Below are 25,610 nucleotides of genomic sequence, written 5' to 3'. Positions count from 1 at the left end.
CACAGTTTGCGTTTCAGCTTTTAATTTGTAGTTCATCTGATGACAAAGGTTTTGATCATGTAAGATCAAAGAACTCCATACAATATATACTTGTACATTTTGATATGCCACTAAATGTAAACTAAAAACAGACTTTTCTGCTCAAGATGGGAATGTTGAACAACATGGTCAATGTTTCATGCTCAATCTCAATTGCATATCAAACATTACACTTCTTTGAAAATATGCAATGAATCATTATGTGGCTGTCTTAGTGTCTATGGTTCAAGAAAATTAGATCTACATTCTACAGTATTATGTCTGCTACACATTTTTAATATCGCTATATTGAAACATTTATCTTAGTCTCAATGTAGGCTTGTTTTTGTTGCGTGAACTGATAGATATTTTGTAGCATAACTGAAATAAATACATTTTAGAGAAGGTCTTCAAAACTTTATATAACCATTACCAAAAAGATTTTTTGAGTGAAGGTTGCGGTTAGTTTAACGTTTAGATTATTTTTAATCTTTTTTCATTGTTTTAACAGAATAAGCTGTATTTTCTTGCAAAATGTCTTCAGAATCAACTGGTCTAAAAGATATTCCTGGAGTATTAGGTCCCATAGAAGATCCAAATGAAAAAGAAAGGAGAAGTCTCTATGCAGATCCTAAAGTTAATATTCCCATGATTGAGTTGATGAGCAATTACAATCCGATGCCTCTTTTTTCTAAACTTCTATATTATGCTTTTGAGTTTCCACTTGATGTTGCTCATAAAGCATTTGAATCAATTAAAGTTGTACATCCAAGGCGGTACTACCACCAAAAGTTCCGAAGGGTGCCAGAGATCTGGGAGTGTGCCACTGATGACCTGGTATGTGTGTACGAAGCTGAGTGCCAATTCAAAAGGGATATGAAAATTGATCAAGAAATTATTGAAATCTTAGAAAGACGGGTGGATGTTTGCACATATCGTGAAGGAGTAAATCACATTGTTCATTGTAAGGATCTCATTGAAACCTTACAGAAAGTTAAAGAAGCATGGCAGATTAAATATGGTGATTTGGGAATTCGTGTCAATGCTAAAAATGTCTTACAAAAGCAAAAAAATCGCTTCATAGAAGATCGATACCTTGCCAGAGTAGGAAAAGACAGTGCCAAAGGAAGTGAATAGCTGCATTTTTTCACGAATTTCACATGCATCAGTTGTGCTGACTACAATTACCAATGGAACATGTTTTGCATTTAGTTGAATGTTATTGGGTTGATGTGTGCTTTGACAGCATTGACAATATCGTTTTGTTTGACAATATGTAAAACTGCATGAAATATTAGCTAGCTCCTTTAGCAAATTCGTGTTAAATTGAGGAGCTTTTTGAATATTTGCGTACATGATAGTAGTGCATTTCAAAATGGTGGTGGTATTTGTATGTAAGATATATATCACACATAATGTGCATCGGTTATTATTTATGAGGTTTAGCTATGTATTGTACGTGGTGTATGATTTTGCTTATTCTCCCACTTTAAACCCATGTGACGTAAATAGGTTTTTAATAATACCAGTAGAATGAATAGATAATAATGCATGGTTTTGCTTAGTCAAGATAACTGCTAATTTCTATCAATGTACTATAGTCTGTATGTATTATATTATTTTAAATTTCTAAAATAATATTAAATGATTCTCATGCGCAATGATCACTAAGTTATTTTGTGCTTTTTTTATTTAGTTTTCAGATTTCTTTTGGTGTATTGCTAACTTCATTAACTGAAATCATGGCAGACCTTTTGCGGAAGATTGCTTCAAACATGCTGGCAAGAGTACCTGGTGGTGAGGTAACACAATAAATGCTGTGTATTTTTTTCATTTAAACTGTTTTAAATTTTCCAATTATTAACGGCCTAGTTTTCAGAAATTCAAAAACAGAATTATTTGAAGACAAACTAAGTTGGTTGCTTGTGAAAAGTAAGAGCGATGAGATTTAGGTGGATAGAGCTATTAGCATAACTGTTTGTGTCAATAGTTAAGCATAATTAAAGGACCCTATTGTCGTGGGTCCATGTATTTTAGGCGCAGACAGTTAGGCGCTGGTCAAATAGGCACGCACACTGTGGCGTCAGGATATTTAGGTGCAAAGCACTGTGGCGCCCGTTCATTTAGGTGCTATTTCTAGTAAAGTTTGCAGACTGTATCAGCTCAGCTTTGGCAAAATCTAGTTGGGGTTTTCACGGAAAACTAAACTAGGCTACTCTTCAGTCTTCACTCAAGCTTGCCACCCGCTTGAACATAGGCTACTGTATATTTTTACTGATGCCGAGTGTAGTTATTATCTGACTTAACTTAAAGTAAACTCAGTCACGTTCGGAAACTTGAATAATTTATTGATAAAGCTTTCGCCGACGCAAACCTGGACTAACAACAAATAAATGCCGAACATGCGCATTAAAAAAACAATATATTATATTTTTCTGTTCAATACAACATCTTGTGTGAAAAGCAATGCCGGATAAAGCAGCTTCACTCACTGAAGCCATGACTAACAATAAATAAATCCACATGCATTAACAAAACAACAAATTATTCTGTTCAATATAATATTTTGTGTGAAAAGCATTGCCGGATAAAGCAGCTTCACTCACTGAAGCCATGATTAACAACAAATAAATCCACACGCATTAACAAAACAACATATTTTTCTGTTCAATATAACATTTTGTGTGTAAAGCATTGCCCTACCTGCCAAGTTGATACAATCTGCAGACTTAGCTAAGAATAGCACCTAAATGATCGGGCGCCACAGTGTTACGCACCTAAATATCCTGACGCAACAGTGTGCGGCTGTGCGCGCCTATTTGACCGGCGCCTAACTGTCTGCACCTAAAAGACTTGCTCCCATTGTCGTATCATTAATTTTGATGCATTTTTTTATTTCAACATAAGCATGAGAAATGGTATACCGGTTTAAATACGGTATGTAGAGTAAATTGCTTTCTTCCATGTAATGTACGTGCTACACTCCTGGCTAGGATAGCCTACTGTTCAGAGATAGGATGAAAGAGTTGGAAATTCGGACAGAAAACACATGTAAAGATAGATAAGTTACACAACACAGGCCTCGAAACAACTTTTTTTCCGGCGGCCAAACGTGTCCGACTGAAGCAAGCTATTCCGCAGCCAAGCACATGGCGGCCATCAGAACTTCGACACGCATCAACATGCAGTTTTCAAAATTAGCACATTTTTACTTCGGCAGAAACGTTGCCGAGGCCAAACGACAAAAGTTGAAATTGCCTCATCAATTGCCGTGAACGTTTGTTATGAAACAATTGTACTAAAACATGTAAAACGAGAAGCGAAAAATGTACTAGAGTCACTGTTGTATTTCCAGACGTTTAATATAAAATAAACAATAATAATTGTAGCGATAGCCAACCAAGTGAGAAAACCATTTACCTCTTGTTACTTACTGATTCAGTGTATAAAATCAACGCCATATATAGTAAGAAAGAAACGCAAAACAATCAACTAAGGAACGTGGTACAGAACGCTCAATTGATTACACGCGCAATGCGGTGGTAATCAATTCCAGCGTCTGTACCAGAAAACGCTGAACGGTGATTATGTAGTGACGCTGGTCACGAGTTACATATATTCAACGTAGATGACGACTATAACACCTCCCCGATAATTTTTTACACAAACATAAAAAATGAACAAGACACCGAATTAACAATAAAACTCAAAGTCCGAAACGAGCCGGAGGTCTGCGGCGACGGCTCGACCTTCGTGGGTTGTGTGGCCCGAATTCCGGTACAGTCGGTGTGTCGTCCGAATTCGTTCGGGCTGAGGTGGAGACAGCGGAGGAGTCGATTGTTGGTGCAGGAGTTTCTCCCGGCTCCTGGTCCTCCGATGATGCATAGCGAGGTTGCAGTTGGTCCATATGGCGCCTTCACGTCGGACCATGTGGCAGCAGACGTACCAGGAAGATTCGGCTACCCTGTCGCTTGATCACCTCGGATGGAACCCAACGAGGATCCTGGCTCCGTCGTGGAGTGAATGATAGCGCGTAACAGGGATCTCCCGGTTTGAAATGTCGTTTTGTACTTTCGGAGGCGTCCGCGTTATGATGGTTTTGTCTTGGTACCACTTGAGACGATGTGGGGAGAAGCGTGTCGATCTTGGTTCGAATCTGACGATTGTTGAGTAATTGGCTTGGAGAGTAGCCACTCGGAGTGGGCGTACGTCGATATTGCTGTAGGAATTCCAAGACGGCCTGCTTCGGGGGTAGGGAAGATTTGCGAAGTGCTTGCTTGAACGTACGTACGAGGCGCTCCGCCGCTCCATTGGTTTCCGGATGGTAAGGGGCACCCGTGATGTGTACCATACCCCTCTCCTTACAGAAAGTTTGGAATTGAAACGGTTCGACCGGGTCTTGTGGAGAAGACTTGGCCGGCCATCCTTCATGAATGAAACGCATTACCGTGGAAATGGTAGGATCTTTAGAAGATTCTTTACGTAGTGAGGCAGCATTCGGGGTCTGGACCTGCAAATCCAAAGCATCGATAGCGCAGACGATATCAATGTCATCCGCACTTTCCTCTTCATCGAAGACTTTATCCCCTCCTGCTGGTAAGCGACTCAAAGCATCAGCGTTTTGATGATCCTTCGTCTTCCTGTACTCAATAGTGTATGTAAATTGCGACAAAAAGAGTGCCTAACGAGCCAAACGATTTGCTGCCAAAGAAGGTGTCGATTTGGTCGGGCCAAAAAGACTAAGCAATGGTTTATGATCTGTGACCAAAATGAATGATCTACCAAAAAGATATTGATAGAATTTCTTTAGCGCAAAAATTATCGACAAAGCCTCTTTCTGAATTTGACTATAGTTTCTCTGCGAAGCTGTTAATATCTTTGAAACGTTTGCTATAGGCCGTTCTGTGCCATCTGGGTAACGGTGAAATAAAGTAGCACCGATGCCCACACTAGAAGCATCACATGCGATACCTACCGGAAGTGACGAATTGAAATGTGTAAGAACCTCATCAGTAGAAAGATAATGCTTCAGCTGAACAAAAGAGTTTTCCTCTTGTTTTCCCTATCTCCAAGGAATGTCCTTTTTCGTGAGATGGTATAGTGGTTCTGCTACAGTGGAAGTGTTCAACGGTAGAAACTTCGAATAAAATTGTAAGGAACCTAAAAATGAACGAAGAGAAGATACGTCAGTGGGGGCAGACATTTCCAGTATCGCGTTTACCTTAGGACCTTTGGAGATGCCCTGCCTGGACAAAATGTGTCCGAGATACTCTACCTGAGGTTGTGCAAACTTACACTTGTCTTTCCTACACCTCAGGCCTTTTGAGTGAAGTCGATCGAGGAGCCGTCTAAGATTCTGGAGATGCTCCTCAGCAGTAGTGCCACTGACAAGAATGTCGTCTAGGTAGACTGCGACCCCTGGAAGGTCGGCTGTAAGGTCGTCCATGATCTTCTGAAAATAACCTGGAGCAGAATATATGCCAAAAGGTAAAACATTTTGTAAAAGTACGCTACGGTGAGTGCTCAATGCGAGTCGTTTTCGACTTTCAGGACCAAGTCGAATCTGATTGTAGGCATCAGCCAAGTCTATCTTGCTGAAACCATACCCACCACCTAACTTTTGTATTAAGTCTTCTGGTAAGGGTAACGGGTGGCGATGGGTCTCCAGGGAAGGGTTCACCGTGACTGAATAATCGCCACATATGCGTAACTTGGCCTTCGCTTCTGAAGAATTTGAACGCTTACGGACTGGAACAACCGGTGTGCCCCAATCGCAAAACTGAACTGGTGTCCATACACCACGTGCAATACCCGAATCATAGGCTTGTGCTAAGTCCTCCTTTAGCGCGAAAGGTACAAGCCTAGGTTTGAGAAAAACAGGTTTAGCATCAGACTTAAAATCTATATCTAGTTCATAATCTCGTAAGCACCCGAGTTCAGGCTTAAAAACATCTTTGAACTCGTCACATAAGAGGGAGCATGCTTTCTCCAGACTCTTATCAGGCTTGTCGCATGACTGGATACTCTGTAAAGTAGAATAGTTAGATAGAAGGAATTTATCGATAGAAATTCCTAAAGACGAGATTGCATCACGACTTAGCAAGTTTAGTCCCTTGACTGTCGTGACTACAAAAGGAATATTATCTGACCTTCCCGTGGAAGGACAAGTTACCTGGGCCGTGAAAGAACCCGTGATTGGTACTAGATGCTTGGTAGCAGATTGGAACTGCGACATTGGTGCTTGCAATTGAGGTGCGCCTACCCGAGTCCAGACGTCGCTGGAAAGGAAATTTCCATTTGTAGCAGTGTCCAGTTCTAAGTGTGTAGTTACCGAATTAATGGAGATCGGTACTTCCAACTTTGAATTTCGAGGCTTTCTGCAAGAACTAGAGAGCATGTTAATTTCCTCGATACAATTTACCTTAGAAGGTTTGAACTGTCTAGCTTTCTTTCGACAAACACTCTGTAAGTGTCCCGTAATATTGCAGAAATGGCAGGTGGCTTTCTTAAACCTACAGTCATTGGCGTTGTGGTTGGAATTACCACAGCGATAGCATTCTTTATTTTTAGAAGTAAAGAAAGTACCTGTAAGTTGCCTAGTTTTTGGAGGTTTGCTGATGGTCCTTACTTTTGCAACTGGTGCTGGTGGAGTGCCGTAAACAGTTTCTTTGGCCACCTTGGCTGCCTCTTCGGTTTCTGATGCAACCTCTATCGCACGTTTGAAAGTAAGTTCATCAGCTCTGATTTTGAATAACCCCTTAAGCACCGCCTCGTTACCTATTAAACAAATAAAACGAGTACGTAAAGCTTCGTCCAATGGATTTAAAATGGACGAGAAGTCACAGGTGGCAGCTGCCTGGCGTATGCGGATGGCTAGTTCTTGAGCTGTTTCACCGGGCTTGCGCTTCATTTCGCTCCAGAAACGGAATCGCTCCCTCACGATGAAGCGTTTTGGGTCGAATTGTTGAGCCATGTAATTTGTAATTTCCGTCATGGTGAGATCGTTGACTTCCTTTGGGTTTGTTTCCTGCGCAGCCAAATTTGTTAACATTTTTTTTTTAGGTGATTGATTGGTGAGAAAAACCTGCGGCATTTTGTCTTGTGCGACTGAATGTGCTGCTACAAAGGTGTTAAACCTCTTCCAATAGTCTGCCCACAGTTCAGTGGTGGCATCGAACGTTACGAACTTAGGTAAAGATACCTGCTGTTGTATTGTTGTTGGCTGTGATCTCGCAGTTTGGGCTCGCATTTCTCGTAGTTGCTCCATGAGTATTTTCGTCTGATCTTGGTGACGTTGTTCTTGTTCTCGGTGACGTTCTTCTTGTCGTTCCTTCGTTTGGCGTTCTTGGTTGGCAATTTGTTGTTGCAGGACTTCGATCAGTTTCTCCATGTTTCTAAAATCCTGTAGAAATTCTGTCAAGATCCTGCCGGCGACGCCAGTTAAATGTCTGTTGTATTTCCAGACGTTTAATATAAAATAAACAATAATAATTGTAGCGATAGCCAACCAAGTGAGAAAACCATTTACCTCTTGTTACTTACTGATTCAGTGTATAAAAGCAACGCCATATATAGTAAGAAAGAAACGCAAAACAATCAACTAAGGAACGTGGTACAGAACGCTCAATTGATTACACGCGCAATGCGGTGGTAATCAATTCCAGCGTCTGTACCAGAAAACGCTGAACGGTGATTATGTAGTGACGCTGGTCACGAGTTACATATATTCAACGTAGATGACGACTATATCAGTCACCGAGTCCCGGGCAGGCGGGTGGGCCGCGCCCGCCGGACATTTCAGGAATTATAAAAAAATTAATTCAATTTTAAGTCCAAAATTTCTGTACTGTAATTATGGAACTAGTACAGTATTGCAGTTTTCGTCCGCAACCCGCACATACCAATCACAAAACATATGCGGAACTGAATTACCAGGACCAGACGTTGTTGCGTACCAATTATATTTATTACTTGTTTCCAAATCGTGTTAGAGGAGACATAGACTTAAATGTAAAACTAGGCTAGCCCAACAACCTAGCAAAATTGCCCTTTTGAAAAACGCACAAAATACCTTTATGACGTGACAGTATGTGTTCACCCGCCCAGCTATTTTGAAAACTCGGCGTCTATGACTAGAGTAGTCTATCTTGACCGCACTGTTTGAATTGTTGTGATGTAATGATACCAAAAGTAGCGATAAAGTGAGCAACAAGATACGCACGTCGCACGCTGCTACAGTAATTCATGTTAAATAACTCACATCCATGGGGGAAAAGTAAACTGTTAATTTTGGGTTGATTTAACGTTTGAGCCAGCCCAAATCGATTTAATTTTACTGGCGGGTTATATTGCATAACAACAATACCCAATAAGAAATTTACGTTTGTTTTACATTAATTCGACATCTAGCAACGATGAATTATCATAAAATAATGTTAATTGCTCAACCAGGTACCGGTAACAAATTAATAGCTCCCTGCGAGAAGATTGCCTTGATTTACGTATCATCATCATTTTCAGCCTGTGAGAGCCCACTGCAGAGCATAAGCCTTCCCCTTTTCATGCCAATTTACATGATTATGTGCTAGTTGGTACCAATTGGATTTATGTATATACACTACCATAATTTCGGCACAATTGGGATACTGCGAACAAGGCAAAGTCTGTTTGATAAAGAAGTAGCTGTTAAGATTCGGAATCATCAGATGCTGTATCGGAGCATGATGTTTTCGCGTCATCACTGGCATCGGCTCAGTTGGTTAGCGCACGACTTCTGAAACAAAGAAACTTCAAGATCAAGTGGCGCTGGTTTGACTCTCGGGGTGTGCGCTTGAGCAACGCACGTTAAGGACTGCTCTCCATTCAGTGGCATCTAATGGATGGAATAATTCCCCGGCAACAAGACTTCCACAATCGGAAAACTACCTCTGTCAATCTCAGTGACCAGGCCTGCATCAGTGATTCAAAGCCTCTACAAGTATGCGAAACTGCCAGGATTTAGCTCCTCAAGAAGCTTTCCAAGTCCGAGGATAAAGATTCAATCAATGAATCGCTTTGCTGTAAATCTACACCGTCTTCGCCGTTTGCAATAAAACGTCCACGTTTTGCGGCTTTCAGGCTTTGATACCAATTTACATGCTTCTTTCTCAGAGCTCCGTCAGGGTGTTGACTAAGGAACAAATCTATCGCTGTGCCATAACGACTGGGAGGAATGTTTAACCCTGTAACCTTACAAGCGCTCGTGTGGCCTCGGCATTTTTATTGCCGACGCTAATGCGCCATTCATACATCTGCGTCGGCACCTGCCGACACTAAATTCGAAAACTGAATATATCACATCAATAAAGTGTATTGTAATGTCACGACACTTGCATCCTGCTTATGTCAGACATCAGCTGTTTGGTCAATCAATAATGTTAACAATTCAAGCATAGACAGGGTGTATTGCATTGGTTCCCAACCTTTTTGCTGTCACGGACCCCTTTAGACAAATTATTAATTCTGCGGACCCCTACCTAAATTTTGCCTGAAACTCAATTAACATACTATTGACTATTGTAATAATTAGCCTATGCTACCGGTACTCAACAACTGTACTGTGTCATATTGCATTGCCAGCTTGCCGCTAGGATTCCTGCTGTTAATATCAGGTTAAACAGTTGCTCAAATAAGAAAATGAACAAATTGTTCAAGAAATGTCAGCAGTATTTGAATATTAAGGTGACCCAAAGTCTCCAACTGCAAGCAGTGGTGTCGTTCCCGCCACTATGAGGTAAACTTTGGTTGCACAGCATGTTTTCTATGACGTAACAGACGAGCCAATCCTGATTTGACTGTAATCGACAAGCGTTGTGGTAGATGTAGTGGTCAATGTAGGCTACACACTGTTGGCAGGAGCATAGATTTATTTTAATGCATACCAGTACAGTTTATTCTCGCGGCTCGAGCTTGACGCATTTGCATTTAAAGAGAGAAATGAAAGTAAAAATATCGCTTTTTGTTTTTTTCCAAAAATTCATCAAGGTAGTCACGGACCCCCAAATGCTTTCTCACGGACCCCAGGTTGGGAACCACTGGTATATTGTGATTTATCGGGTACTTTGACTGCTTTCTAATCCTTTGTGATTTAATGTGACAAAGTATTTTATTCATAAGGCCACTTGTGTAAAATTTTCTTGGAACTTCACGGCGGACAAATTGCGGCCGATGGAAGGACGAGACCTGGCGGACAAAATGTCGGTTTTTGTAGGTTATTTGCGGCGATGGCCGCCTTCAGTTTCGATGTCTGCAACATAAATTTTGGAGATAAGATTAGGAGAAGATGCCTTAAAGATTTGTGCAACAATATTAGGCTTCCTTAAACAGACCAATGCCATTGAAAGAGATTTGTTGTAACCTAAAATATTTTGTTCGTATAATGATAAATAATAGTTTGTTCAATGTTCATATGTATTTTTGCAAATATTTTTGCAGACTACTAAAATGCAGAGCCTATGGGAAAACAATGATGTGGTCATATACTTTTTGAGAAGGTTTGGCTGCCCAGTTTGCCGCTGGATTTCACATAATCTCAGCACCATTAAACCTATTCTTGATGAGCATAATGTTAAACTTGTTGGAGTTGGACCAGAACAAAATGGTTCAAAGCAGTTCTTTGATGACAAGATCTTTGATGGAGGTGTGAATATTTACATTTCAACTCATTAGTGCCTAGTGCCTACTGGTATTAAAAGATCCAAACATGACTGCAAATTGACCTGTATTTTACGCAGTGCATGCCAAAACTAAATCATAGAGTAGATTAGCTTGTCAATGTTTATATTCTACTAATGTTTATAATTCTAATGTTTTATGTAAATAAGCCTAATGTTTATATTCTACCATAAATAGTGCATAAACAGGTATTGCTATCACTTTGTTATAGAGCAGGGGTAGGGAACCTGCGGGCCGAAAGCGGCCCTCTTATTGGAGCATTTAGAAAACCTTATCTCGGAGTTCGGTCGCTACATCCCAGACATAAATGTGGCATCTCGGGTGTGGGTCAGAAATCCGTTTATGGCAAAGGTTGACGACTTACCAGAGGATATTGCAGGACTACAAGAAGAGCTTATCGAACTGCATCACTATCAGTTCTATCAACAACTTTTTTCCACAGCGTCACTTGAAAAATTCTGGACTTTCAGTTGAAAAGGAAAAGCCAATAATTGGTGATGAAGCAATGACTTTTTTGTTCTCGTTTGCGACCACGTATCTGTGCGAGCAAAGATCTTCGGCACTTGTGGCACGAAACAGGTTGATCCGCTTTCAGGATTTCGCTGTATTTCAGTACCGGTGCCACAAATTTGAGCAACCCAACACTGGGAGCTCCCAATCTCGCATGTAAGGTAACGTCGACCAAAGGGTGTGAGGACTAGTCACCCTCCACCGCACACTGACGGTTAGTTACTAAAACCAAGGCTCACAATCACCTCGACTCTGGTTACGATCTGCGCATTGCGCTCACTAAAATAGAGTCGTGCATTGAAGATATTATGAAAGAAAAATTTCAGTGTCATCAATCACACTAAAATAAATCAATCATTTGTTTATGATAAATCATTGTTTCATAGTACTGTGTACTACAACTGGTTGTCTGTGACTTTTTATTTCATGCATGTCAGAAAAAATACATTGTGATGTTTGAAGCTTGGGTCATGAGATGTTCAAAAAATTCAGATTTGGGTTGCGCTCAAAAAGTTTGAGAACCACTGACAATCTGACATATACCATACTATTGGCAGAGCAGCAGGCATTGCCTTGCTTTTACTGTCCAGCCAGCGCTACACAAGCTCTGTGTTACTACATCTATTGCAATATGTAAAGTGTGGGTTTTGTTTCAATCCCCAACTTCACATCAAATTATTGCTTGCAGGCAAGCTTGTGCCTGATGGACAGCTTCACAGAATCAAAACATGAAGTGTAGGTCTACTCTTCGGCCAAACGCATTAACCCAGCCATTTCTAAAGCAGCATCAGTAAAGCTTGTTGGCCACCTGTAGTATTTATCAGAAGAGTTGATTGGACTGGCCTTGTTTGACAAGAACGTGCCTGCAGCAGTGAATGAAAAATGGTTCTCGCATTGGATAATGGGGGACATACAGATCCTTCGAAGCGAATTCATGTGAATATAGAATAAATAAAGGAAGTTGTTTGGACGACTTTGTCACACAAAGATTCCAAATACTTTTTGAGAGAATGAACCTTCCTGATGATTTTCTCAAAGCAGATCCAGAAACATGGAAAGTGCGAGAAGATTTTCAAGCAGCGTGTAACATTGTGCAATGTGCAGTGCTGCAGGCCATAAAAGTTGTCAACAACCACGCAGAACAAGGAGTAGCTCAAATTCAGGAGTTCATTGGCCTACTAACACGTGATGAGGACCAACTTCAGTATCTGTTAGTGTTACAGGTTGTGCACTGTGCAGTTGTGTATGTCCACAGAAAAGCTTTGCCTGATAGCAACAAAAACACCATCACTTGGAAGTGGGAAAGTCTCAATGGTTCACGGTTATCAATTGTTTGGAACTTGATTTTGCATGTGCTTTGTGCTGTGTACTATCAATTGCAACAATTCCAGATTTTACTGAAATTTCAACGTGTTTCAGCTACCACTAAATGTTTAAAAGAATGTATAAAACTTCACATTAAGAGTTTTGTATTCATTTTGTAATGAACCCAAACATAATGTATATATGTTTGCTTTAAGGGTTTACGAAATACATTACATGTATTTATAATTTGAAACTTTGACCCATTTCATCAAATACCCCCAAATTTCAAAAGCCTTGAGCTACTCCTAAACATTAATATTTTTCAAAATTTTTTTTCACAAGGTGTTTTTGTAGTAAATGGTAACTTTTGAAAGGGTGAGACTTTAAAATTTCAAAATTTCACTTTTTTTAAACCACCCTACCCCTCAGGCTTGCTTCACATTGTATTTTGATTGTTACTAGGCCAGTAAACGTTAAATAGCTGTTTGTTTGAGTTGTAATCAACTTGATTGGTTCCAAACAGCGTTTATACAACTCAGAAATGTGCTTGGGATCACTTCCAGTTTTTGTCTATGTAATAAACGACATGGCTTTAAATCTATACGGGCTAAAAAAAATGTTTTTGCTGTATCTCAAAAAGTAGAGCCAATTCGCAAAAACCATGTGCATTTTCGTAATCAGGGGCCTCAAAATACCCTAAAATGACTTTCACATGTTGTGCCTTTTGAAAAAAAATGTTTGTTGGCCTGTGTAATAAACAAACAATTATGCAAACTATACACTGGGTTTGATAACAATCCATTGACACTCAACTTGAGCAAAACTAACTACATTCTCTTTAACAATAAAAATTAAATGCAAATTAAGTTAAATGGTACAATAATTAAGGAAGTTGACCACACACGCTATTTAGGAATCACAATAGATAACAAACTCAACTGGAATCAGCACATTAATAATGTCTCGAAAAAACTATTCTTTTCTTCAGGCGTACTAAGTAAACTTAGACAATTTATTTCTAGGGAAAGTTCTCGTAAATATTTATTATAGCATTGTACAGTACACTCTCATCTACAATATGGAATTATCAACTGGGGATGCACACCCACAAAATACTTGAATATAATACAAAGCAAATTAAAATCGTTACAGGAGCATTTGAAATAAAAACTAAATTACTGCCACTCTATCAAGATAATGAAATACTAACTGTAAATTCCAATTGTAAACTAGAAATAAGCAAATTTATGTTCAAAATTTATAATAACAAGCTACCGGAACACTTCAAAACTTTCTTTACACATGTATCATCTATGCATTTGTATAACATTGACGTTCAAGTTCTAATTCGCTTTATACTCAACAGGCAAATACCCAATTATTCCAAAAAAGTTTCAAATTCATTGGGAGTCAGGTATGGGACAATTCACCCCAAAATATGAAAAAACATGAAAAAAGGCTACAAATTGTTCAGTAAAACTTGCAATAAATTATTTATTAATTTTTTTTTGTATTTCTTGCCTGTGTATTTGTTTTTTTCTTCTGTTCTTCCTTCTTCTTTTTTGTGTCAATTAGCTATTTAAAAACGCAATACTTGCTTTCGTATAACTGTTTGAATGAGAGAGTACCGACTCGATGACTTTCTACGCCTTTTTATGGCTACGGTCTTTTGCACTCTCTCATTGGATGCACAGTGCACACTGTACGTTTTTGTTCTATGTACGTTTCGCATCCGAACAAAAATAAGTGACCATCCATTATCTTTGAATTCACGGCGGACATGTCCACCGTCACAGAATGTGATGTTTGCGGGAAGTACCATCTAGATCGGTCATATTTGTCTGCCGAAAAATAACACAGGAACTAGCGATACAAATCGTCATTGCATAGCACGAACAGTCGAACAATTGTTGCAAGAATATAATTTCCCGTGCATTGTGGATAACTGTATCCCTTAGGTTCCATTCAAGCAGGAAAACTTTTGATTTTTACGTTGCTTCAACGATTGATGACATTAAATCAGCGTAACAAAGGCAAATTCTTCGCTAAGAATCGATTGGAATACCGGTACTTCTACACTAATCACGCACTGTAACTTAGTTCAAGTCTTATGTCACAATGTCTGGCTTTGATCTCCGAGTAATATTGATAAGGCAAGGCTGGTTACAAAATTAGATTATGCGAGTAGGCTATTACAGCAAGATGCAGCAAAGTTTGTTAATTTTTGGTATTCCCAAGGAAAATTCACTTTCGCTCGCATGACACGCAAAAAGAAATCTAAAGAAAAAAGCTTAATGAAACTTTGCACAGCAGAAAATAGTGGCGTTAGTGTAAAAGTTTTCCGACTCGTGCCTAGAGCATTGTGACGCAAGAAGCCACACGACCTCGTTCGGTGGAAGTTAATGAGTTATGCAGCGTATTAAGCAAATACACGGCGCTTTGACTCTTCAAGCGCACGTCGTTGGTCTGATGAAAGCCTTTCAGAGTAACTTTGCTGTAATTTTAAAAAGCCTTCTGAACAGTAGCTATAGATCTCAAGTGGCAAAGAATTATCAAGATAAAGTGATTAAACATGACGATCGACGCTAAAACTGGTGTGTCCGCCGAGATAGCTGTTCAGACCGGACACGTTTGTCCGCCGTCAACAAAAATGAATTTCGAGGCCTGCTTACATCATAATGCTAACACCATTGTTACGTCATAAATACAATGATTGAGACAATAAACTCTGTGAAATATTTGTTATTTGCTGGAAAAAGAACGAAAAGTGAATTCTCATGAAATCCTGGCATAGTACGGTAGCCAAATTCTGATTTCAGATTCGAGCTCAGCACACCTAATTTAGGTGGAAGTGATTGTTAGTTTGTCCTGTAAAAATTTCTTGTAGACTAGTGTAATGAAACCAACGACTAGCTGCTCTCTAGTAGTCTTTCCGTTTAGTCCGGAAACATCGTGAGTCTGGGATGGTAAAAGAATAGACCCACGGCCCCAGAGGCTCACACGATGAAGTAGAACTGTTATAAATGTGCAACAAATGGAAGAATCCTGGCTTAAGAAGGTTCAGTTGCTGAAAGTAGGGTGTAATCTTATCCATGTTGACGACCAAACAAGAGATATTGCGTTAACATGCGGAGCGACCTACAAAAGGAGAACCTTGTGGCAGTCAACGCTCAGAATAGGAGCACATGGAAAGCTGCCATTTAGCTGGATCATTGAAACTTGTTGACGTCCAACCCTCGCAATACCGGGAATAAAATACTTAAAACTGTGCACTAACTAACTTACTTTTGGGCTTATATGCTGTTAATGTATTTATATGCTAATTCTCTAAAAGATTAGATGTTTTTTTGTTTAGAGCTATATTTTGATGAGAAAAAGCAATGCTACAAGGACCTAGAGTATGGTACAGTTTCTATGCTCGGTGCCATGGGAGCGGCTCTGGATAAGAAAACGAGAGAGTTGGCAGACAAGGCAAAAGCTGAAGGTTTAGGAGGAAATTTCAAAGGCGACTTTTACCAGATGGGAGGGCTTTTAATAGTGAAGAAAGGTATTGTACAGGAGTAAGCTTTGGTGTATTCTCATTTCTCAATTATAGAATTTATCGAATTTTGATGCTCATATTCTTTTTAATTTTATTGTATTAGCTTCATTTAAACAAATTTTAAATTTTTGTTTATTTTTCACTGTAGTGTACAATAAAATTAGCAATGCTCTGCTTTGGAGAAGTACGACATTTAGGTGCAGTGAGGGAGTCACATGTCATGTAGCATCCCCTTTGTAGCACCGGGCGATTTATATGCTATTTCTAGTAAAGTGTATTTTATTGGGTGCATGGGAGTGATGACGGGTTCAAGGGATTTCTGTTTTTCAGCTTAAGTTAGATAATGCTTTCCATACTGGAATTTGTATTAACAATGAACAATATACAAAAAATTCAAGTTGTTCAATATGAAAACTTTTTGAGTTTCATTGTTGTATAGTAAATCTTGTGTGTAGCCTACATCACTGATTATGCCTCACCGTTTTAGCCAATACAGCAGATGTTCAAATCAATTTGTTTAATTGCAATTTTAATTGCAATTCATAATCTACCTTTTTGTTTTGATAAGTGTTGAAAAAGGAATGGCCTCCGGTCCTCAGCAGCCCTTAAATGGGCAGGGGGTGCGAAGAATCTCCGGGTTGTCTAACATTGCTGTTAAAAATTCAGGGTACGACTGGGAAGTCTAAATGTAGGAAGCTTGCGTTGTAGAGGTATTAAAGTGAGTGAAGAGCTAAGAATGAGGAAGGTAGATGTTTGCTGTTTACTGGAAGTCCGGTAGAGGAACAAAGGAGCCAAATTTTTGGGTGTCAAAGGATGGAGATACAAACTGTGGTGGTCATGCAATGATATTGTGATCGGAGGAGTTGAGATTTTGGTGAAAGAAGAGCTATGTGAAAATGTTGTTGAGGTTTGTAAGCAGAGCAATAGAATAATGGTGATAGTGATGGTGGTCGAGCATGTAGTGATCAGAGTAATCTGTGTTTATGCACCACAAAGTGGAAGATCCGGTGCAGAAAAAGAAAGATTTTATGACAAAATAGCCCATGAATGGAGCACAAGAACTGATCAGGAGATCGTATTGGGTCTTGGGGATTATAATTGGCACTTTGGCAAACAAATTGATAGGTTTGATGGTGTCCGTGGAGGGTTTGGCGTGGGAGAAAGGAATCGTGATGGAAGGCGACTACTTGAGTTTTGTAACGAAAAGGACCTGTTTGCTGCTAATACCTGGTTTAAGAAAGACGAAGGAAGAAAAGTAAGTTTTAGTGCTGGTGCAAATCAAACTGAGATTGACTTTGGGTTGGTATGCAGGAAAAACAGAATACTGATCAAAAATGTGAAAGCGATACCATGCGAACTTCAGCGAGGGAAGTAATTGGGGAGAAAAAAGTTCCATGTTCCATACAAGGATTGGTGCAGAAATAGATCAGAAATAACTAAGCTCAAGTACAAGCAATTGAAAAATCGTAAAGAGAATACGTAGTTGCAACAGTTATGAAGAAAGAAGCTGAGCGGGAATTGACCAAATTAAAAAACAGTCCCAACAAAGTATATAAGTTCATGTAGGTTCTGAAGCGGGATGGGAAAGATGTGGATGGTGGACAATGTATTAAAGGAAGAGGTGGAAAACTTGGTTTCATTGAGAAAGATCGTGGAAGAATGTGGAAAGAACAAATGGAGGTGATAATGAACGAGGAAAACGATTGAGATTAGAATGTGGAAGCTGACGAGGTAGCAGGTCCATTAGAGAGTAACTCGAAAGGTGGTGCCGCAAGCAATGAAGAAAATGAAATCGAGGAAGGCTCCTGGACTATCTGAAGTCACTGTGGAAATGATATACGCAAGTGGGGAGACAGGATTTAAAGCAATGCAGGAAATCAGCCAACGTGTGTTAGATGGGAAAGGAATGCCGAATGCATGCAAGACGACCATGGTGATACCCATCTTCAAGGGAAAGGGTGATGTAATCGATTGTGAGTAATGTAGGGGAATAAAACTATTGTAGCATGCGATGAAGGTAGTGGAAAGGGTGTTGGAGAATAGAATAAGATCTGTGGTGAGGCTGGACGAGATGCAGTGTGGATTTATGCCTAGGAAGTGAATGACAGATGCTATTTTTATTTTGAGAAGGTTGCAAGAGGAATCTTGGGACAAGGGAAAGAACTTGTACATACATGTGTTTTGTGAACATAGAAAAGGCGTTTGATAGAGTTACAAGCAGAGTGATGGAATGGGCAATGAGAAAAAAGAAATACCAGAGGCGCTCGTGCAAGCAATAATGAGTCTTTATGACGGTTCAGGGACAAGAGTTCGAGTTGGATCTGCCCTCAGACCACTTTTTGCTGAAGCGGGTGTACACCAGGGTTCTGTTCTCTCTCCTCTATTTTTTGCCATTGTGACTGATGTGATTACCGAATGTGTAAGAGAAGATTTATTGATGGAGATACTATACGCAGATGAGTTAGTTTTGTTGAGTGACACAATGGAAGATCTGAGAGAGAAGTAGAAGGAGTCGCTTCAATGTAAAGGTATGCGTGTCAGCATCAAAAAGACAAAGGTTGTAATTAGTAAAATGGAAGGGGGAATCACAATGAGCAAAATTGACCCAAGTGGTGTATGTGGAAGTTCAAAAGTGATGGCAAATTCTGTTATGTGTACAAAATGCAGGAAGTGGGTGCATGGAAGATGTGCAAAGATGAAGAGAGTGACTTGCAGATCCGGAGATGGTTTTGAATGTGAAAAATGCAAGAAGATTGAAGAAGGGATAGTTGGTCCTGTTAAAAAGCTGAATGCCAAACTTGAATCAGTCGATGGGTTTTGCTATCTAGGAGATAGATTGAATGCCAGTCGTGGTTGTGAAGCGGCAGTGACTGCAAGAGTAAGGTTTGGTTGAGTGAAATTCAGACAGTGTCGAGAATGAGAATGTTGATAAGTTGGCGAAAGCGAATGAAGTTTTCGTGTTTTGAGAAGGGATGCAGATGATGTTTTGAGAAGAGTGCTGGAGTTGCAAGTGGAGGGTCATAGAAAAGAAGGAAGACCCAAAAAAACGTGGAAAAGGCAAGTTGAGGAGGAAAGCAGCAAGGTAGGCTTAACATTGACAAGAGAGGACAGTCAGGACACTTTAGGCAGATCGATGTGGAGGCAGGGTGTGAGACTGTGAGTGAAGGCGATTGCAGCACTTGGAGGTGAATCCGGCCACTCTCGGTAACAGAACATCACTGGATTAAAACTGGACTACTACGTACTATACACTACTACTTTGTAAGAATGTTACCTGTTACTTGAGATTAGTACCGGTTTATTGGTAAAATATATCGTGTGATCGCAACTATCTTGCGCTTTTTTCGGTATAGCGCCTAAATCAAACTGTGCCAGTGAGCCATAGCTTACCTGGCATTCGCCTAAATCCTTCAAACATCGAGAATCACTGGTTTGTAGAGCCTAATACAATTTATTTTGTTGATGTACCAACAAGAAACTTTTAGAAGTCGTGATTTTTCGCTATCAAAATACAATTTGGCATCTTGTGGTTCAATTACTTTTTAATTTGAGTTCTTGTACATTAATTTATTGTGTACCATGACATAGATCTAGAACTAGGTTAAAGAAACATGGAAAATCATTGATGGATGTTATCTTTGATTAAAATATAAAGAATAATAAAACCAGATTGCAAATCCTTCCAAAAGCCACCAACTTTGCAAAGTTAATTCGTGCAATTTTTGTGTCTTTGAGTGTGAACTTTCTCATTTAGGTTTTTAAAATACAGTATTGATTGCGTTGTTAGTGTTAAGAAACAAAGTCATCAAACAAAGTCAAATGAATTTGCACAAAAACAACTGTAGGAAGCTATTTCAATCTCACGTCATTGGTGGATGATATACTGAAGTTTATAGCAAACAATAGATGATTCTAATTCTCGTGACAACATTCAGCTTTGTTCTTGGGCTTTGAAAAATGCCACATACGTATGGCTACGATAACTTGACCTTCTAAAGTTAAACGTCCACATTACTATTTTTTTTTAATCGTGCGTTTGTATGCGACATGGTTGCGCCATTAGGTGCCGTACTTTTCAAATCACTTCCGTCAAACGCATATGGGGTATATATACATTTAATTTTACAAAATTGATATTTAGTAAACGTAACATATTAAAAACTGCTTTAGATCATACAATCATATTCACATCACAAAATCTCAAGATAATTCTCCAGCGTAATAATAGTATTTTTACATTGTATTACATCTTTATAACTTCTTTAGACGCTTGACCTTAGAAAGGATTAATTTTCTTATATGTAATACTTCACCAGTATTGTTCCCTTTTGCATGCATCTGCAAACACGTTAATGCTGGTTTGAACGTTCTGCCAGGTGGTGAGGAAATCTTGATGAACTTTAAGCAGGTCAAAGCGAGTGATCATGTAGAGAATCAAGCAATTCTTGATGCTCTTGCTATAAAAGAAAACACTGGTCAAGGACCCAGTGATGAAATGCCAACCGTAAGTTAATTTTAACTTTTCTTTAACATCGTTTTCGTTCCCAAACGGAACAGTCAATGCTGATCAAAAACTTATATTTGTATAGTTTACCATAGATCCCTTTACTTTTCTTGCCGGTACCGTATATCATTACTTGAAAATCTCAGTTTTGTGGTAAAAAGACAAAAGAATACGCAAACGTGCAGTGATGAAGCTTCAGTGTGGTGCATAATCCACTTATCGCTGCTATCTAGCCTTTTCACTATTCAACCAGAACTTTCAAAATGCTCTAATTTCGATATTAATCAGCTAGTAAAGCTGAAATTTAGAAGAAAAATAGCTATAGTTATTACTGGTATGAAATATAGGAACCTTTTAGTGAGGATACTTTTTTTTGAAACAACAGCTAAGTTGCAATTATGTACTACTGTATATTAATCTTTTTTTGTGTGTGCCAAACCGATTGATACATCTCAAAATGAATTTACTCAAAATTATCTTATTACCATCTGAAAACAATGATGTCTATCAGTCTACTTCTTTTATTTGCTACCTTCATTAGCTGGTTGCAACAGTTTGAGGTAAAATTATCTTATGTGACATAATGCTATGCCAGAATTATGTGAAAATCAGTTGTTGGCTTACACTGCAAATTTATGTCATAGGTTTGTTGCCTACTATATATACTTGATATCAGTTGATACAATTCTTATTATTACACATGTTACATGCTATTGTCTCGTAATCAACATCCAGGAAAAACGGCTTAAATTTTTGACACATTGCATAGATTTCCTATTAAGGCAAGTTGTATAACGCACAAATAGTTTTACCGAGTCATCCGCCACGCTGTTTGATTACATAATCCGTTGTAATGTTACATAACCCGTTGTAATATTACATAAGTCGTAAGTTTTGTGAAGTCACAAAACAAGAAACTCTCGCTCTTGTGAACGTGTGCTCTCAATTGTTTGGTTTCTACTAAAGCTGTCACTTAGCAATGCGGCAACCAAACCGAGCCAAAACAATAACACAGGACCACATTGTTTTTTGTTTTTTGTTGATTTCCTACTGACACAAGCTTTGAAAACATTTAAACATTTCCTTAAGTGTGTATTATCTTATAATTAATAGCCAATGTACTGTTTTTTTCGCCATGAATAAATCAACGATTGAATTAATTTGGTTACAGCTATTACAAACTGATATTAGTACAGAATAAGCTAAGCTTTATTATACCGATAATATAATTCCTTTCCTTTTCAACAAAATTTCCTGTTTGATCTTTTTGCTTGTTTGATACTAACTATCAGTGTAGTAGCCTACTGCAGTGTGTCTTACAACGAAAAGTAATTAGCTAAATCATTAACTTATGCCTGCATTTCCAGTGCACTTTATGACCTCACGGAACAACTCTGCTTTCCATTCCAAGATCTCAAATTTCAATGAACTCAAATGTCACCACACAGCACACTTATCATCTGTATGCTCTGTTGACACCGTATAATTCGCATTTCTTCATGGGCTCGTTTGTAGAAAAACATGCTTTACGTTTAATTGACTAGTTTTTTGCTAGTTGTTCAATTTAAGGAAATTTAACCACAATCTACTAAAGAAAACCTTGCTGTTGCAAATACGAAACTTGGCTATCTGCTGGATGATAATCTTCAACCTAAGCGTAACCTCAACAACTCATGGTCAACACAAATGAATTGTTGTTTGTTTCCAAACATGCGCATTCCTGTTGTTGTGGCCTTTGTTTTATTTGAGAAGCACATACTACACCAGTGCTTCTCAACCTTTATTTGTGGCGACCCAAAAATTAAGGTCAAAGTCATAGCGAAGATTTGGCGACCCTATTTCCAAAACTACGTTTCGCACAACGTTTTGTAAGCGTGAAAAAATGAGCCACACTCATATTACACATTTAAACATAACAACAAAATGTCGAATTTAATTAATATGAGCCTTGACTTTGTATTGTTTCAACAACTTGTCAAAATTTGGAGCCATCTTACTTAGTGCCAATCTCACGTCATGTCCAGGTTGAAGACAATTTCACTCCTTTGGTTTGATGAAACAGGGACTGACGAGTAGGCTACATTAGGATTAATTCTTTCACACGAGCAGTAAAACCTTTGCGGGATCCGAGCATAGCTGGAGCTCCATCACTGCAAATACTGGAGCATTTTATCCACTCTAACCCTCTTTATTCATAAATGAGGCGACCAAAGCAAAGATATCTTCGCCTCGACCTCGTGTTGTTGTTTCTGAAGCTTTGCAGAACAAAAACTCTTCTTCTAAATTAGTTTAGTGTGTACTCCTTCACCGCAAAATGCGTGTGGTAAAATCGTTGGGTGAAACCAGCGACGTAGTTTGAATAGTGGAAATTACGAAAACTAAATTAGTGGTAGGCAGTTTTAACTTTGCTCAAGACTCAAGAGACATTATCTTTTATCACCACATCTTACAGCGACCCAGCCAAATGAAACGGCGACCCAGTTTTGGGTCGCGACCCAGGGGTTGAGAAGCACTGTACTACACCATTAATAGTAGAGTTTGATCCTTCAAAATTACTGTTTTTCTTTTAGTAATTGTCATTCAGATCAGAATTTATATTGCTAAGTTGTTCGTGTACAGTGTATACTAGGTTTATGTATCAACGCTTCATAGTGTTACTTTTAGTATCCTGTTTCATAGGAATGCAAATATATTTGACATCCAAGATAGTTTCTTTCACTGAATAAATTTATACATAGGTTTAGATTACGCCATGGGTTTTCAAACTACTGGCTGGGTTGCCCCGCGCCGTCATTTTCTCCGGCCTTCGATAAACTTCTTAAAGGCATAGCCTACTAAATTAAATTTTCAAACGGGAATTAAGCATTGAAATGCATAAACTGAACATTCAAGAATACATTTCAAAAAAAAAAATTGTTTTCTATGGCACTGGCAAAGTCCAATGTTTCATGAATTTTTAATTTTTTCAAAATGACCAAGAAGTAGAAACACTGTTCGAGAATACGTCACTATCGACAGCAATAACAAAAGCCACGTTACCACATCTGATGTTTTAACATGAGATCTGATGTTTCGAGCAAACTGTCTGATGTTTTGATGTTAAAATCTGATGTTTTGATGTAAATACATACATAACCTACAGTTAATTCGCCCACAGTAACAACTGTTGCTCGATCAACTGATTGCTAGTCTATAGTGACGTAGACTGTACAGTCGCACGCTTCGCTGCTCACGCCCATTCCTGTTTTGAAAGCTCTGACAAAAGCACTCGCGGAATGCTGATTAGACCGCAAATGGGGCAAAATTTTCTTGAAAATTGTGTTATGGTAGCATGTTAAACACAAAGAACGTGTACTATCGCCAAGTCAGGTTTTTCCTTTGGTATCCACAAAAATTCAATCAACGGAAGAACCACAGATACAATTTAGACTTTTGGAGTCTTATGTTGCCTTAATGCACTGTCCCACTTTGCCCCAAATAGCCTTTAGAAAATAACATCTCTGCTGAAACCTGTGAAGTTTTAGGTTAAAGTTGCTTTTGTCACCAACAAATAATGTCTCAATGTCTAAGATAAAAACAAAGCTACCAACAAATTCGCTTATGCCAGGGGGCACCAAACCTTTTCTCTGAGGGCCGGATTGCTGCGAGATTAACAGCTGCGGGCCGGATGCAAATTGCGAAAAGATATACAACTATTTAGAATCTCTATTGACTTGAATTGAGCACAATAAATAACAAAGTCAGCGGTGGAAAAGCAAAGGTATGATGAAAATCGAAAGGTTGCTGGAAAAGTTATCTCCTGCTGTGATACACTACAGGGCATCGTGCTCTTGAAAAAACACTACATCTTTCCAAATTTGGCCTAGGTTGTCCCCATTTGTGGTAGCCTAATGATAAAAACAGAACACCAACAATCCAACATGTATTGTAGGCTGCCTGGTGGAAAAATGTACAAATTCAACATACAACAACGAACTACAAGAACGACGGCGGCACGGAACGACAGCACGTGGCGGGCCGGATGAAATCAGTTCGCGGGCCGTAGTTTGGTGACCCCTGGCTTATGCTAACGAATGTGGTAGCTACTTTTCCATCGCTTTCTTATAACAAACCATGTCAAAACACATTTTACTTCCTCAAGACACGCGTTGTGCTCTGCCAGTCGCAATTTTTCCACAGCAAATACAGTTTACAGTTGCCTAACAAAGAGTACAAAACGTGAGAAATCGCGATGTTCTGCTTTGCCCCGTCTTCCCCTAGGCGCTGGGGGTTCATGGAATGTAATGGTACCCATACACTTTTCCATTAAACAAAAACTTGGGCAAGAACTTTCAGAATGTTTCCAAATTTATATTAAAATTGAATTTATTTTTGGCTCAAATAATGAGTATGCAAATGTCAAATATATTGCAACCGCACCCCTATTCAATCAGTCGAAAATTTGATAAAAATTTGGGCAAGAACATTCCGCATGTTTCAAAAAGTTCATTAAGATTGAACTTATTGTTGACTTTTTGCTCAAATAATCAAAATTATTTTTTCATGTTGAATTTAACGCATGTAAAATTTAAAAAAATGCACTGAAAATGAGCCTGTTTTAAGTTGTGAGAGTTAAGAAATAAATGTGTAATTGGTTGAGAATTCCTAAAAGTTGAGCAGAAAATATTCAGATGTTTAGCCTGAGACTCAGGTAAGTTGGCCCACTCTAAATATTTTTTTAAGTAAAATAGTTATTGCTACGTATCATACGCATAGCCTACTGAGAAAGTGCTGTTGAAACTACCTTATCACCATGTTGGGAGGCTCTAGCAAGCAGTAGGCTATAAACATGTGAGCAATTATGAAAAATTATGATTTTTAAAAATTTTGGATTTTAGAACTTTTTAGATGTCGAGTGAGTTTTTTCTTACTACGGTATATAAGAAAGGTTATTATTTAGTGAGTGCAGCGCTGGGGTAGTTACTGTATTGAGCCTCACTTTGACAGTGAAACCGTTGTTAGAAGCTCGATAGTTTGTCA

General features: G+C 38.9%; 2 protein-coding genes across 2 annotated transcripts; both read left to right on the top strand.

Moving 5' to 3' along the window:
- Positions 1-533: 533 nt before the first annotated feature.
- On the top strand, positions 534-1,714 carry LOC145788200 (NADH dehydrogenase [ubiquinone] 1 beta subcomplex subunit 10-like). Its single transcript, XM_082599892.1, has one exon. The coding sequence runs from the start codon at positions 553-555 to the stop codon at positions 1,153-1,155; it is 603 nt and encodes a 200-aa protein (XP_082456018.1). The 5' UTR covers positions 534-552; the 3' UTR covers positions 1,156-1,714.
- Positions 1,714-25,187, top strand: LOC145788201 (prostamide/prostaglandin F synthase-like). Its single transcript, XM_082599893.1, has 5 exons — positions 1,714-1,820; positions 10,492-10,696; positions 15,902-16,093; positions 20,464-20,591; positions 21,959-25,187. The coding sequence occupies exons 1-5, from the start codon at positions 1,761-1,763 to the stop codon at positions 21,968-21,970; spliced, it is 597 nt and encodes a 198-aa protein (XP_082456019.1). The 5' UTR covers positions 1,714-1,760; the 3' UTR covers positions 21,971-25,187.
- Positions 25,188-25,610: the final 423 nt, after the last annotated feature.

The sequence above is a fragment of the Aplidium turbinatum genome, chromosome 2 (genome assembly GCF_918807975.1).
Source record: "Aplidium turbinatum chromosome 2, kaAplTurb1.1, whole genome shotgun sequence".
NCBI classification, from domain to species: Eukaryota; Metazoa; Chordata; class Ascidiacea; order Aplousobranchia; family Polyclinidae; genus Aplidium; species Aplidium turbinatum.
Note: the sequence above shows the minus strand (reverse complement) of the source record. Positions and strands in the feature narration are given on the sequence as shown.